The sequence below is a fragment of the Physcomitrium patens genome, chromosome 6 (genome assembly GCF_059467195.1).
Source record: "Physcomitrium patens ecotype Gransden chromosome 6, ASM5946719v1, whole genome shotgun sequence".
NCBI lineage: Eukaryota > Viridiplantae > Streptophyta > Bryopsida > Funariales > Funariaceae > Physcomitrium > Physcomitrium patens.
Genome location: NC_143415.1, coordinates 20,853,916 through 20,870,104, shown reverse-complemented (window position 1 = coordinate 20,870,104; position 16,189 = coordinate 20,853,916). Strand labels below are relative to the sequence as shown.

The following is a 16,189-nucleotide window of genomic DNA, read 5'->3' as shown; positions in this document are numbered from 1 at the left end:
GTGGTTTGTATTCTAAACTTGCAAATGCAAAATTCTAATAAACTTCAATACTGTTATTGGTTAGTATTCGATTAAAAATGCTTCATGCAAAAGTTGTTTGTCAAGTTAGATTGCACGACATACATTCCATTCATCGTAGTGACGTTGCTGTTGCGTAAATGCATGTTCGGTGAGGTTCTCCGCATGGGCTTGAACCTAAGCTTGGAGGCGCTTGGCCGATGTTATTGCTGATCTTGGCACTCATCTTCCCATCTCAAACCAGGAATTTGATCGTCTTTTGATAGGTTTTTTCAGGATTTCAGATACATCTCTGCAGTAAATTCAACCGGAGAAAGTACCAAACGTGTCTGCTAGATTATCCTTTTGATAAATCGGGTGAGTTTAGAATTCCTTAGAATCCGCATCGGACAATCTTCAAGCTTACAACCGACGATGTTAAGTCCTGCTCTTCTGTTGTTGATGATCTGTACCTACGGAGTAGTCTGATTGTACCCTTACAACTGTTACTCGCTGAACCTCATGAAGTACTGATGAGATGGCTCTGATGTGGCGGCAGGTTCAAAGGCGGCGAATCAACCCCCTTGAAACCCTCTTGATGAAACTGTTTCCATGAACTTCCTAATTAGAGTGCAAAACGACCTGAAATCGCTTGATAGAATGGGATTGTCTTGAAGGATGATACGTGGGTTACATGCCAGTGATGGTAAGGGTAGTTATGTGGTGCATCCAAATTAGCGTTAAGGCGAACCCAAGTTCTGCCAACTTCCGAAGCTTGCACTGAATTCAGACACGAATCGCATCTCCCTTTGTAGAAAGCGTAAGAAATCGTTGATTTGCATTCGAGCAATTTTGTTTAGGTAACCACGGATTCGAACTTAACCGTAGAGTTTTTGAATCGGGTGCAGGCAACAGAGCTCTCATCTTCCACAATTAGAAACTCTTGTCGCTACATGAAGCAGACCGTGTAAGTTAAAGAGACTGCGAATGTCTATCTAGCGCTCAGATATACAACACTGATAAAAACAAATCACGTTCTTATTAAGTATGCTTTTAGGAATGGTCTATCGTCAAGGTACCAACACGAGTTGCAGATAGAATCAGGATATTAGAAGACGGTGGCATCGTAACAGCGAGCCTTGAACAAGACTCCGACAATAGATTAAAAACTCATTTACAGTCCATCCGAAGATTGATCCCATCACAGGTACGCCATCAACACACACCGAATCCACTTCACTCTACTTTTGCTACAGATTTTTTTTTTAATTGTTTATTCCAAATCTGTGAAGCTCAACGAGGTTCATCGAAGCGTTGAACAATTTATCGCAAATGAGAGGATATTTTTATTCTATGATTTATTATTTATTTATTTTGGGAAAATCAAACATATTAGTTGTAAAAGAATTGCTATGTAATTATATATAAAAATACTATCTATCCAAACCATTTCAAAGGCATTGAAACACTGTGCTTTCAACACTATGTGCTACGAACCAAAGGAGTCTTGAGACTTTAAAGGAATTGAACCGTCGTTTCCACAGAGCACCCCATACTTGTCTTTTCGTGTATAATTTGTGCATTCAAAGCCCAACGTTTGCGACAAAAGTTGTTGGATGTGGTTCGCAACTTCATACGAAGATTTCCCACCGGCACATGTAAGCTCAACCGGTAATTCGTTGAGGAACGTAACCTACAAATCCCACCATTCCAACGATGTTGCCAAACACAGACTGTGCCAACTGTCTAGTTTGCATTTAAGACAAACACACACACAAACAAGTCTTTGTTATGAGTAATAATGAACTAGTATGGTCTAATTTTCAGAAACATGATATATAGAAGGCTACCTCATAGATAGGGTTGGGATTCATGAAGAAGTAGAAAGGGTCCAAGCATTTCCACCCCTGCGCGGTGGTGCCGTGGAACATGCTCATGCGCGTGTTCATCGCCACAGGTACCAACTGGTTCGACAGCTCCGCGAACAGCGCGCTGAATCGCAGCAGATACGGCTCCCGACAGGTGGTGCCCTCGGGGCAGATCGCAAGGTCTCCTTCTCGCAGCAGAGACCTGATCTTCGCCGCGTCTTTCTCCCGATTCCTCTTCAGTGCCACTGTTTTGATTGGGGACAACACCTCCGACAGCCGGCTTATGCTGTACGTGACGGCCGTCACGCGCCGCTTCAACGCCACGCCCACCATCACGGGGTCTAGTAGCGTCCTATGCGAGCACACGTACAGGTAGCCTCCTCGTCCGGGGCCGTCTTTGGGCTCTGGGGGTGGGGTCCCACGAACCACCACCCCAACCCCAAGAAACTTGTATACCAATTTCAACAAGTGGAAGGGAAGAAGGATGCCAGCCAGGATCCGAAGCACGGCCAACACAGCGCCAATCGGGTACCACAGCAGTATGATGAGCGCTATGCCTGCTGTGGGCCTTTGGATCAGGCGGCCGTCGTGAAACACCAGCAGGTTCATTAGACTTTCTTTCGACGCTGCCAGTATTGTGTTGCTCGGCGGAACGATGTATCCTTCCTACGCATTCCAATCATAGAGTGTAGTTTTATTATTTTACTTGTTTATTGTTGTTAATTCATGGGTTTTAGAGACTTTGGATGAGAGTGGTCACGGAGGCGATAGTGGTGGATGTGGGCTTTGGAACGCACTTTGCAAATGGACATGAAGTTGTGGTCGGACGGACGGTCTCCGAGACCCACGTCAGGAAGGTTCAAGCCTTGGAATTCTTGCCTCAGCACAATTTCTTTGTTTCTCCCGGTTAGAACCCCTGGGTTCATCAACAAACCAGTCGCGATGCCGCCAGAAGTGAAATGCAGCTCCGTCCCCAACACACCGTCCACTCCCAGATACGTCTTGGCGAAGGTCTCCGCCATGATCCGCGGCGTCGCCGTAAGTATGTACCGCTCCCCAAACGAAGAAAAGATTCGCCATGTGTCCGGATGCACGTCTTCCGCGTAAAACTTTGGCAACGTTCCGCGTGCGATGGCTTCGATACCGCCGATTTTTAGGCCCGCGAAGGTGACAAAGATCAGGAGGCGAATGCCGATGGATTCTGAGACGCAATGGTACAGAAGCCAACACAGCGGAGAGCACAAGAGGAGCACAAAGGCCCGGGCCACTCCTCCAGCTTCGAATGCCACCAGCATGAAGTAGGGGAACGAGCTTCGGCTGCGAAGAAGAGTTCCGTCGAGATCCGAGACAACCGTCTGCTTGCTTCTGCCTTTGTCACTGCACTTGTCGATGGTATCGAAGGGATCTCTCTTCATGAGTCCTTCAACTGGTTGAAACTTCAGATCAGTGTTCTCTCAACAGAAAGCGTGGATGGAAGTGTATAGATTAGGGCAGACAGCGGAGCTTCTTCACGATGTACGTATATGTGAATGGAATGGTTGTTTACCTGATTTTTTGCCGACTTTCTCCATATTCACATCTAGAATGAATTCTCATTCTATTCGGAACCCTGACATTGAGAGATTCAGAAACTTGTCGGAAGTTTTGTGACGATGGTGGTATGAAACTCACGACAAGGCTGTCGAGCTGAGTTGTCTCAAGCTCCCTGACAAATCATCTTCCACAACGTTTCTCTCAAATCAGGTCATTGTGTTGTATAGGTAATGATTTTGTATACTTTTTAAGGACGTTTTAAAATGAAATGATTCTGAGAATGTAGTAGTTAACTGTGCGTAATAATAAACTGGAAACCATTTGAATGTGGGATTTTTCAGAAGTTGATCCAAGAAGGTTTAAATGGTACACCTGTAAGGCAGATATGTCTCACTATCGTAAATTAGAGACATTTTGTTTTTCTTTCTTTCCCTGAAAAGCTTTCATCATAGGAACATCTTTAGAAGCTCTTGTATAACAATCACAACATGAACCCTAATGGAGAGATGTTTTGGTAATTTTCAAAAAATGGGGTCATAAATTCCAGTAACCAACCAAAACCCTTGATTTAGAATTGAAAAGCGCACACGAACACCACCCACATATCCATCTGTACACTTGATAATACAAAACTTCCAATCTTTTCTAATTCCTTTTTATTAACTTATTTTCGAAACCATGGAGTGCGAAATGCATTTAGAAGTTTCAGACTACATAGAAGACATGTCGAAAAGTTAGAGGAGACCTGCAGCCTGGTGAACGAGGAGCAGGCAGAGAGGTAAATAGCTGCAAGGGAAGTGAAAGAGCGTCAAGGAGAAAGCTTGTTATGAATCACAGAAGCTAAGCAAATATGCCACAGCGTCTGGCTGGGTCTCGCTCGCTGGCTCTGAATGGCTTGCTCTCTCTCTTGCTCGATCGTTAAGGAGGGGTACCTCAGAAGCGTTGAAATGGGAGAGGGCTCTTTCACACCGAAGTGCACCCTTTGGACTACATTCCACTGGTTGCACGCCGCTTCGACAATAAACAGCGCACCTCTTGGTGGGGCCAGGCACAAAATTCGGTCCTACAGTAAATCAGGCAGCGGGAGGAAACGTGCGGTAATGGAGGAGGAAACGAGAACGTTTGAATGAATGAGGGACTGCTGGAGAGAAGTCAAGGGGGAGTCGGTACTGCTTCGAGGGCAAGGCTCATCAAACAATTCAAATCCTCCTCGTGTGCTCCGCCGTTGCTGCGTTTTTTTTTGACACAAAAACAGGTTTTACCCAATGCATTGATAGAGTGAACACATGGTATAAAACAACAAGCTTTAACTCCTAACATCCATAAATAATGAGTTAATAGAACTATGTGAAATAACTGTTATTGTTCTCTACTTGTTTATATTTTTGTGTATTTTGAAGTTTTATTTAATTATCTTTAGCATTCTAATGCCAATTGAGTGTATTGCTATCCATGATTTGTCTCATTTCTTAAGAAGAATAGTCTCATGTTTAAGATGTTTTAATTTTATTTTAATGGCTTTTCAACTAATTTGTTTATATTTTTTTATACTTCTTTAGATGATACAAGAAATTATTCTATACCTCTTTTTAAAAGATAATTTTTTTGTTGAATCTATACTGTCCACAAGCAATTTTTTTTTATAACAATGACTAGATCTTATGAAGGCATTTAAACCAAAGAATAATATTTTTGGCAAAAAGAACTTGCTCCTATATGAATGCTTTTCTAAAGACATTGTTTCCAAGGATTAGATGTTAATTTATATATGAATAAGGTGTTGCAATTGAAAATGTTTTAAGTGCTTTAAGAAACTTCTAAAATTTGTATATAATATTCTCATGCTTTTGGAAGGAGTAAAAGATATAGTGAATATCCACATGTAGACTAATTTAGACCTTCATGTATTTATTAAGATATTATAATATACATATATAATTTTTAAATTGAATTCAATAAATTTATCAAATTTTACAACAAATTCAATAAGTTTAATCAATGCTTAAAGATCTAATAAGTTTAACATCAATTTATTTATTTCATATTATAATTTATAAAAATTAGTTGATAAGTATAGCATTATTTTACTTAGTATCACTTATAAGTTTTCAAAATTTTAAATCATATATAGATATTGAATAATTTTATTAGATAAAGATCCAAATCTTATTGGTTGCAATATAAACTGTATCATATTTTTTATATATAGATTAAAATATTGCTAAGAAAGCCTCAAGTTGTTTAAGAAATGATAAAACCATAATAAGAAAAAACTTAAAAGTGATATTTTAATAAACTTAACATGTAATCTTGAAATTGAATAGCTTTGAGGTTGAAGTTCAATCACCAATTATACTTGGTTGATAAATCCTCAAAAATTTGAAATTATATCATCGAATTTCTTAAGTAAGGTAATTGTTCGTTCTTTAAAAGTAATAGTAATGCTTGTAGGATGCTCTACAATAGGAAAAAATGATGGTATGTGTATAGATATTAAAGTAGCACCAACCATCTTTGTATCTTTATTTCTAACTAATCTTCATATTGCTTGTGGTAATAAAGAAAGTTTATGCATTACAAGTATTAATTTTTTAATTTGTTCTTTCATTGATGCCATTGTACTTGTTATTTTTACAAATTTGGCCATAATCACATAATAAATAAATAAAAAATAATATTACTTATATCAACAAATAAAAAATAATTAAAAAGAAGATATTTTTTTAATAAAATTAGTATAAAAGTAGGTAATCTACAACCACTAATATAATTAAATATTATAAACAAAAAATAATTTATTTTAAATTAAGAAAGATAAATCTCTATTATTATAAATATATTCTTATTAAATTTTTAAGAATAAGAACTTAACAAATATAAAGAAACAAGCAAGATTTAAATCAAAGGAAGATGAAAAATCAAAAAGAAAAAATATGCATATTCAAGAAAAAATTAGAATAGCTATTATCAAAGACAAAAAAATTAGAAACTCTTGAAACTAAATTAGAATAAAAAAAGGCATTGAAAAGAATAAAAAAGACATTATTATGGCCTCTATATATACTATCTAACTAAAGAGGTACATAGGAATGCTTTGTAGACTATGTGACAAATATTAAACTCATACAATATATTTTCAACATGTTGTCATGGACATACATATTTATTCTAATATTTTTCTATGTGATTAAGTAGAAGTAGGTAAAAATAGATTTATTTCATAATATTTTCTAGAAAAGCTTTCTAAAAGCTTCATAGATGTTGCTTTGACTTTATATGTATTTGTAATTGATTATTAGGCTAGAAACTAGGTCAACAAATTAACCACATGTTGGTAACTTACGGAAAAAGTTAGTTATGTGGAATACATATAAAAATCTTACCTTACAAGTTAAGATATGTGTCTTACAAAGTCAACATGTTTTGGAGGTCCTATAAGACATCACCACATTGTTGTGATACAGAGAGTTTGCCTTAAGAAAGTGCTGAGCTTCTGGCTATTATTAAATGCTCAACTAAGCCTCTAGATAAAAGAAAAATCAATTTTATATATGAAATTTTTCCTATAGGGAAAATTACATCAATACATAAGCCTTAACTACCAAAGATCACCAAAAATGTGATAAAAATATTATAAAAACTTATATAACTTTAAGGTGATTTTTTTCCAAACTTCAACAACTCATATCTCCAAATTGGACCATCTAAACAAATCCGAATTTTATATAAAATAATGATATACTTTTAAAAACTACCTCAACAAATTTCAATTATAAATTCATTAAAAATCTTGAGATATTGCCAAAATCCTAACAATAACTTCAAACCCTTACTTATATATATCTATGTGCAAATTTCTTTGTATCTCACAAATCAAGTACCCAAATACTATAAAATTTTGATATATAGCTTTTTAACTTAATAACACACACTTTGAAAAATTTTGAGCCAAAAATTCATCTTGAAACTCAAGATATGGCTCCAACCATTACTATCAATAAAATAATTCACTTACTGCCTTTGAATTACATATGCTATCTTTGACTCTCTATAACTTCTTCATATAAACTCCAAATACAAAAATTCCTTCACAAAAGATGTAGATCTTAGAATCAAATTTGTGGCTGCATCTTCTAATCTCCAAAGTATATCAAAAACATCCTTGTATTCTCAAAAAAGCAATAGTATGTCTTAAACAACACCTTAACTTCAAATGGCTATAACTTCATCACCCTAATTCGAAATCTTCTAAAATTTGTACAAAAATTGTAGTCCAAATCCTAAACCTAATAAATCTTTCTTTTGATTCTCAAATGCCCCTGTTGAAGTTGCCAAAATCCTTGTTATGGACATAGACAGCCTGTTGAATATCCATTGGGTATGGCTTTCAACCAATAGAGATAAAGATCTTTACCTTTTGCCTTCATTCGACCATGCCTTGATTTCATCCCTCTCCATAAGCCTCTTAGTAGTTTAGATTTTCATTCTTAGGCTTCTACCTTCTCTTAAAGTTTTATACTAAACATCAAAATCTTATATAGTTTAAATATTATAATAAAAGTAGATAAAATTCAAAATAAAGTTTTTTATATCCATTCTTTTAAAATTAATTTATCAACCATTCTAATACACATTAAGAATTATGAACATAAAATATGTTTTAACTAATTTTTACATACTTTAAGCATTTATAATATGACAATGTAGTTCCTAAGTAAGTGTATATATGGAGGTAAGAGTAAAGTCTTTTGCATTCTTATCAATGCCTTTCTAATTCTTAGTCTTGTTTCAAGACTTTTTAATCTTCTTATTTTTGGCAATAGCCATTCTAGTTCAATATTATATCATATTTAAATGATTTTTTAGTTCTTTTGAATGACACAAGAGTATATTGAAGATTTCTTACTTTAAGATTCATATCCTTAACAATTTGATAAGATTGCTTACTTATTATTTCTTTCTTATTTTAAAAGTGAGTGGATTATTTTACTTCTATTATCTTCAAAATACTTTGAAGATTGTGAATTATCCACCTTAAAACAAACAATCTTTTTTTCTAACACTAATTTTTTTCTTAAAGAAAGTGGATTATTCTTCTTTGTGGAAATTTTCATTTGATATTAGAGGTTGCAAATCATCCTCCTTTAATTTAACTTTTTGAATTTTTTGGACTTATTTATGGAAGAAAAAACCATGGATGTTATTATTAGTAGAAGTGAAAATAGATTTGTAACTATTGCAAATCTTTATGAGCTTGTCAATACTCTAAGAATAAAAATCTCCCATATTTCCAACGTGAATTATGGAGGTACTATTCCTTTGCCTATAGAAAAAGTTCAAAGTTTGCGTCAAGAAGTTGTATAGCTAAAGGAAACAAATAGATTGACCTCACAACCAAATCTAGGGAATTTTGCTTCTACAAGTATGATAAAAATAAGGATTAGTATGCTTGAGAAGTTTGATGGAGCAAGATTAAAATTTCAATGATTTTTGCAACAAGTCAAGCTCTATCTAAAGTTGCATCCTTTCCAATATCCTAATGGATTTATTCAAGTTGGATTCATAGGCACACTTCTATCACAAAGTGCTTTGTCTTGGTTTGCAACTTTAATAAAAAAGGATTTACAACTTCTTTATGATTTGAATTCATTCATAGAAATGTTTATAGCCACATTTGAAGAAAGTAATAGAGAAAGAGTAGTACATGCTAAGCTCTTATCTTTACAGTAAAGATCATGATTATCTACTATATATATTGCTAAATTTCAAAATCTTGCTTATGATGTAGATTAGAATGACAAAATCCTTATCAATCAATTTCAATATGGGTTGAAAGATAATATTAAAGATTTATTATCGATAATGCCAAAGATAGAATCTTTGAAGAAATTTATTCTTTAAGCCATTGCATGTAATGATCGATTGTTTGAAAGATATTAAGAATAAAGACTTGGCTGGAGAGAATTAAGTCAAATAATGATAGTAGCTTCTAAGTTTTCAAAAACTTATTTAAAGCCAGAACCAATGCAAATTGATATGGTACATTTTAAATCCTTCATGGAGCATAAAAAAAATTGATGATATTAAGAAGGTTTATGCTTATATTATGGAGAAGCTAAATACATTGCTTAACATTGTCCAAAGAAACAAAGTAATCACGAAATAAGAAACATGGTTGCGAAAGAAGACAATGTATTAGAAAATAAGTTTTTTTTAGGTACAATAGGGAGTGTGTGACTAAAACCTTGAATAATTCTTAATAAAGGTCTTATTTTCTTTTTAGATCCCTTACCTTGTTTTAAAATAGAAGTTTATTTAGGACCAAAAAATCACAGTCTTAGCTTTATTAGATTTAAGAGCCTCAACCTATTTTATAAACAAATATTTTGACAAAAAATAAGAGATATTATTAATCAAGAAAATTAAATCTATATATATAGAAGTCAGAGATGGTTGTTTGTTATCTTTTGGAGATATTACACATAAAAATATTCCTTTAGATATAGCAATTAAAGATTATAATAAGATAGTAATATTTAATATAATAAGGTTTTTATTCAATTTGATTATTTTAGAATTATCTTGATTAAAAAAATATAATCCTCAAATATATTAGATTTCTTGTATCTTAATTTTTTTGATAGTTTAATCCAAAATCTCATTAGTCAAGTAAAAATACATAAGTCTAGTACATTCCAAATCTTTATTGACAATTGCAAAAACTTTCATGAATGTCACAAAAGAAGGGTCATCTTTTGTTATATATGCCATGCCCACTTTTGATGGTTGAAAGACATAAAGTAATATTCCTAGCTAGTATAAAGCTTTCTAAGATATTTTTGAAAAGAACAATGCAAATATTTTTTTAAAGTATTTTTCTTATGATTTTTCTATAAATCTTCAAGATAGAGCTGAACAACCATTTGGATCAATCTATAGCTTATCACAAAGTAAGTTGGCTGCACTCAAGAAATACATAGATAAGAACTTGGCTAAGAATTTCATATTTCATTCTAAATATCCAACTAGGACTCTTATCTTATTTGTGAAGAAAAAAGACAAATCTTTCTAAATGAGTGTAAACTATTGAAGATTCAACGAGATCTATTTTTATATAGATCTACTAAATGTGTGTAGACTATTGAAGACTATCAAGAATAGATATCTTCTACCTTTGATTTCAAGTCTTCTTAATCAATTCAATCAAACAAAGATCTATACAAAAATAGATCTACAAGCATATAATCTGGTACACATTAAAAAAAGAAATAAATAGAAAACTATATTTTGAACTAGGTATGGACATTTTGAGTATAATGCCATACTTTTTGGACTCATGAATGCACCAATTACTTTTTAATATCTAATAAATGATATCTTTTGTGAGTTGCTTGATGTTTTTGTCATCTATTATTTGGACAATATCTTAATCTATTCTAAAAACACAGATGAGCATAAAATTCATGTTCGTTGTGTATTACAAAAACTATAAAATACAAGATTATATACTGAGTTAAAAAAGTCTATATTCTAGATCACTTAAGTTAACTTCTTGAAATACCTCATTTCCAATGAAGGGCTAATAATGGATTTGAAGAAAGTCTAGACTATTATAGATTTGAAGATTTTAAGAACAGTAAAAAATATGCAATGCTTTTTGGACTTTGCCAATTACTATCAGATCTTCATTAAGAATTTTTTCAAGTTGCACATTCACTTATACGTTTAACTTATAAAGACAAACTTAAGTGGAGTAAAGAAGCCAAAATATTGTTTGATGTTTTAAAAAAAGAATTTATTTTTGCACCAAACTTATATAGTATTGACTTCTTTAAGGCATTTTTCAAAGAAACAGATGTATGAGACTTTGGCTTGGGTTTAATATTGTCACAAATAGAAGCAAATAATAAACTCCATTAAGTAGCTTTATATTTTAGAATTTTTTTAGTAGCTAAGATTAATTATGAGATCCACGACAAAAAGCTCCTTGTAATTGTGGATTCATTTTAAAAATGGCATCAATATCTAGAAGGCACCTTAAGTCCGATAACTATGTATATAGATCACAAGAACCTTGAGTACTTCATTTCAGCATGTGTTCTGAATTGTCGCAAAGCTCATTAGAGAATGTCTTCATTGAGATTTGATTTCAAGATCACTTATTGATCCAAAAAAAAAAAAAGATTTGTTAGATATCCTTTCTAGGTGTTTTAATTTTATACCAAAAGAAGAAGATGCATCTTTTGATCAATAAAGAATAATTTTCATAAAGTTGGGGCATTTTCAACTTTGAGTAATAAAATCAACATTGATTGTTGATTCAACCTTTATCAAGAAAATACAATCAAGTATATTATCTAATTTTCTTGTTCATGATATTAAGAATAATTCTTCTAAATCTCATGATACTTCTAAGTTCGAGTTCAAGAACAACCTATTTTATTTCAAAGAATAATTATACATTTTAGAAGCTGGAGCATGATTATATATTCTTTAAGCTCATCATAGCTTTTCAACAACCAAACATTTTGGATACAACAAGACTTTGAAATTAATATTGAAAGATTTTTGGTGGCTTCAAATATGGAAGGCAATCAAAGACTTTCTATAATCATGTCATATTTTTTCAAGATCTAAAATTGCTAGTTATCAATTTTATAGACTTTTTCAGCCATTACTCATTTCAAAACAAATATTATCTTTTGTTTTTATGGATTTTATTACAGGTCTTCTAATCTCAAATTTTTATGATTCTATATTTGTGATAATGGATCGTTTTACCAAAATGGCTTATTTTGTACTATGTACAAAATCTATTATAGATAAAGAAATGGCTAAGCTTTTTTTTGACAATATCTATTGCTATCATAGATTATCTAAGGTTATTATATTAGATAGGAAGATTCAATTCATATCAAGATTTTGGAAAATCTTTTTCAAGATTCTAAAGGTAGATATAAAGCACTCTTTATCTTTTCATCCTCGAATTGATAGGCAAATAGAATGAGTGAAACAAATATATGAGATGTATCATCAATTATTATTAAGATGATTAAATAATTCTTTTTTTATTTATAGAGTTTACGTTGTCATATTACGTGCTTTCCTGCTCGAGAACATGCCGGGCGTCTGGCTGTAGAAGGTAGTATGGAGATTCGCTAATATTCAAACAGTCTATCGGTTTTTGACTGTTGGAATATAAACAACTGCAAGAATACACCGTAAATCTATACGGATGTCCTTCGACTGCTCGTCAAAGTCCTTTTTGCCCCAGCCAGTAGGTCTCTAGACGTTACAGTGAACCCTGAACAACCCAAACTGCTAATCTTCGATGCCGCTTTATACTCACGATCTTGTATCCACTGACTGTCTCATTAGATTAACCCAATAAATTTCATTCACTCCGCATACTCAATCCTATAGATACCCTTTTAATTCTTCATCACAGACGTAACTCGATTTCACAAAACAGTCAAGAGTAATCAAACCCACTTCATTAAAAATCCCGATTCACCATTACAACACTGACTTCAGCAACGATTGCCTCAGTCTTTCCAAAACACTATGAAGAAAAAAAATCCAATTCTTTGTCTTCTTTCCCTACCCAAAGCATGAAGCTAGCTCTCTGATCTTTCAAAAACTCCCCCAAAAAACTTATTCTCCTCCCTCTCATTTCTTAATCTTAATTCTGAATATCTTCAATCCTCCGTCTTGGATCTGGAATTGGCTCCCACCGTCAGAGCTTGGATCCGAAATTGGCTCTTGTCGTCAGAGCTTTCTCCTCCATTTTTACCTTTAAGAGATCTTTTTACCGAAAATAACGTTCCCTGAAATGGCACAGAGAATAGGACAGCCTGAAACAGAATCAAAACCCCATAATCGGGATCACATTGAGTCGCCTGACCAATTCAGGTCTCATATTGGCTAAGAGTCCAGTAGTAAGACCAGGATGTTTCCGTAATTGGATCAAATTAGTCCTTTGCGTCAGATTGGCTGAGGCCCATAGTAAGACCTGGATTTTTCCGTAATTAGATTGCATTGGGTTGCCCGACCAATTCAGGTCTCATATTGGGTAAGAGGACCCAGATTAGATTCTTGAAATTGGATCCAATTGGCTCTTCGAACTAGGCTCACCCGTCGTGTGAATTGGTCCTTTTCCTTCTTGCTGACTCCCATTATTGGAATCGAACGGAGCATTTCAGTATGCCCCGGCTGACTGTAACGGGGTGACTGAACTTGGCCACTCAGTATTTGCAGTGGAGTTGGTCGTTGCTCCCAATATTCAAGGTAACTGAACATTAAGAAAAGTCACCTTTCTTTATATTTTCACGGTATACTTATGTTACAAAACGACATCCACCTCCTCTGAACATGTGCATCCTCCGGTATGCACCAATTTATCCAATTGCTGTTTGATTTAGAATATATCCTCTACGTCTTTGTCCAGTTCGTCTTCGTCACCTTCATTATCCAAATCACTTTCAATCTCTTGCTGCAGAATCTCTATACCTTCATCAAGGTCTTCCATATTCATCTCTGCGTGTCTTCGTTTAAATATTTTTACTCGCTTCCCTGTAATTGGTATTTTCAATTTTGTACCATCTAACTCCTGTAATGAATAAGTCGCATTATCATGAACAGTTGTTACTATATATGGTCCAAACCAACGTTTTAAAAATTTCCACAAAGTACTATGTTGATTATCCAGACTATTGTCATAAACAAGTACCCAGTCACCTTCTTCGATTGCTTTAGGTCTCAATCGATGTTGCTTATCAAATCGCGCTTTATTTTGTAACCTTGCTCTTTTTAATCTTTCCAATGCTATCTGCACATCTTCCGATCTTTGCTCCAATTGTCGAATCCTAACAGCCAGAAGTTCTTCTCTTGTCAATTCATCTTCCCATGGTAGCATACTCCAAGTAAGTACCTTTTCTTCAATCAGCATAATTGGTTTTTGACCTGTCATAAGTTCTACTGGCATATATCCTGTCACCAAACTATGTGTTGTTCGATCAACTCATAATGCAAATGACAAAAGCCGTGGCCACTCTCTAACTTTTCCATTACAAGCTTTAACTAAGGCTTTCACAATCGGTGGGTGACCGCGTTCGCTTTTTGCATTCCCTTCCGGATTATAAGCAGTAGTCAGTGATAGTTTAACTCTACATCTTTCAAAGAACTTACGAGCTTCTTGTGCATTTAATTCTCCACGATCTGCAATGATTTTTCCTACGCATCCGTAGCGGCAAATGACATCTTCAAGTAAAAACCTACAAATCTCCTCTGTAGATTTTGTCCTCAATGCTCTTCTTTCTACTTGATTTGATAAATCTTCACGAGCTAAAATCAAATATCTCATCTGTCATAATCCAACTGGCGTAATAACCAAATCAACAAACTATTTAAAATGAATAGCCAGAGGATACGTAGGATGAAGACCATCTCGATGTCGGATATTAGAATACGATTAACAGATTTCACATGACTCTACAAATGAGAGCACATCTCGATACATATTTTTCCACCAATATCGTTCCTTGAGTTTAGCAAAAGTAGATCAGATTCCTCTATGCCCTGCCCATAAACTATCATGAAACTCCTTTAATAATTTTAGTTTTTCTTCTTTTTTGCCTATCACTCGTCGTGGCATCCCAATTCCTTTCTTCGGTCTCTTTCATAAGAATCCATCTCGAAGTAAAAATCGATATGCTTTTTTTCTTATTTGTTTGAATTTTTCTGTAGACCAATTCCGCTGCTTAGTCAAGGTATTCAAGTAATGACCAATATCCAATATTTCTCCTTCATAAGATTCTTCAAGAAATAACTTGTCCTCCCTGTAGAGATTTGATATTGAATAGAATTTCAATCCGATGTCATCAATGTCTTCAACCATTTTGTCCTCCCTCTTCTATCTTGCTCGAGATAACATGTCTGCTACTAAATTGTCCTTCCCAGTAACATGCTTAAATTCCAGATTTAGTGATTTAATATAAACAATCCATCTCAACATTTCAATATCTGGCATTGAACAGTTAATAATCATTCCAAGCAATGGCAAGCAATCTGTTTCAATTCCTACTACTATCCCAATCAAATAGTCCTTTTCAGCTTTCATAGTCGAAACAACTTCCCAAAGTTCTCTTTTGACTTGCGAATATGCACGCTGACGAATACTTAAAACTTTAGCTCCAAATCGAACTGCAAATCTATTACCACTAGAATCATCTTGACCCACAGTCCATCCAATGGCAATTGGACTTGTGTCCATAGTAAGAATCACTAGTCTATTGCACCTATAATCAACCTTCCTCAATATTGGAGGTGACATCAATAATTTCTTCAATCTTTGCATTGCCTGAATATGCCTTTCTTCCCATTTAAATCGGTAATCCTTGCGTAACAGTTCATATAATGGATCCGCTATGTGAGCATAATGAGGGATCCAGATTCGATAAAATACACATGCACCCAAAAACCTGCGAACCTCTGTTAAAGAATCACAATCCTCTTTCATCCTTCCAATTGCATCAACTTTAGTCGGATCTGGTTTTCTTCCGTAAGATCCACATAAATGTTCAACAATCACAACCTCTCGTACTCCAAATACGGACTTCATACCCGATAATGTAAGATGAACTTCTCCAAGCCGAGTTATAATCTTTTCACAATCTTGTATATGATCAACAACATATTTGCGACACCCCCTCTTATCTAAAGTTTCATCCTTGTCTCCTTCTGTACACTCTTTTATAGGAACATCATCCAGAAAAGGCATAGTCTTTTTCGGA

At 34.2% G+C, this 16,189-nt stretch overlaps 1 protein-coding gene across 11 annotated transcripts; it reads right to left on the bottom strand.

Annotated features, from left to right (window-relative positions):
• Positions 1–1,340: 1,340 nt before the first annotated feature.
• On the bottom strand, positions 1,341–4,350 carry LOC112283748 (glycerol-3-phosphate 2-O-acyltransferase 6). Of its 11 annotated transcripts, none has more exons than XM_024522833.2 (6): positions 4,144–4,350; positions 3,771–3,838; positions 3,412–3,582; positions 2,663–3,291; positions 1,848–2,531; positions 1,341–1,690 (listed from the first exon to the last, which is right to left on the bottom strand). In XM_024522833.2, exons 3-6 carry the CDS (start codon positions 3,434–3,436, stop codon positions 1,487–1,489), a joined length of 1,542 nt encoding a protein of 513 aa, XP_024378601.1. In that variant the 5' UTR covers positions 3,437–3,582; positions 3,771–3,838; positions 4,144–4,350; the 3' UTR covers positions 1,341–1,486. The 11 variants fall into 11 exon arrangements, with proteins under 11 accessions (XP_024378601.1, XP_024378605.1, XP_024378598.1 ...); XM_024522837.2 differs by having other exon boundaries at positions 3,412–3,570; XM_024522830.2 differs by having other exon boundaries at positions 3,771–3,830.
• Positions 4,351–16,189: the final 11,839 nt, after the last annotated feature.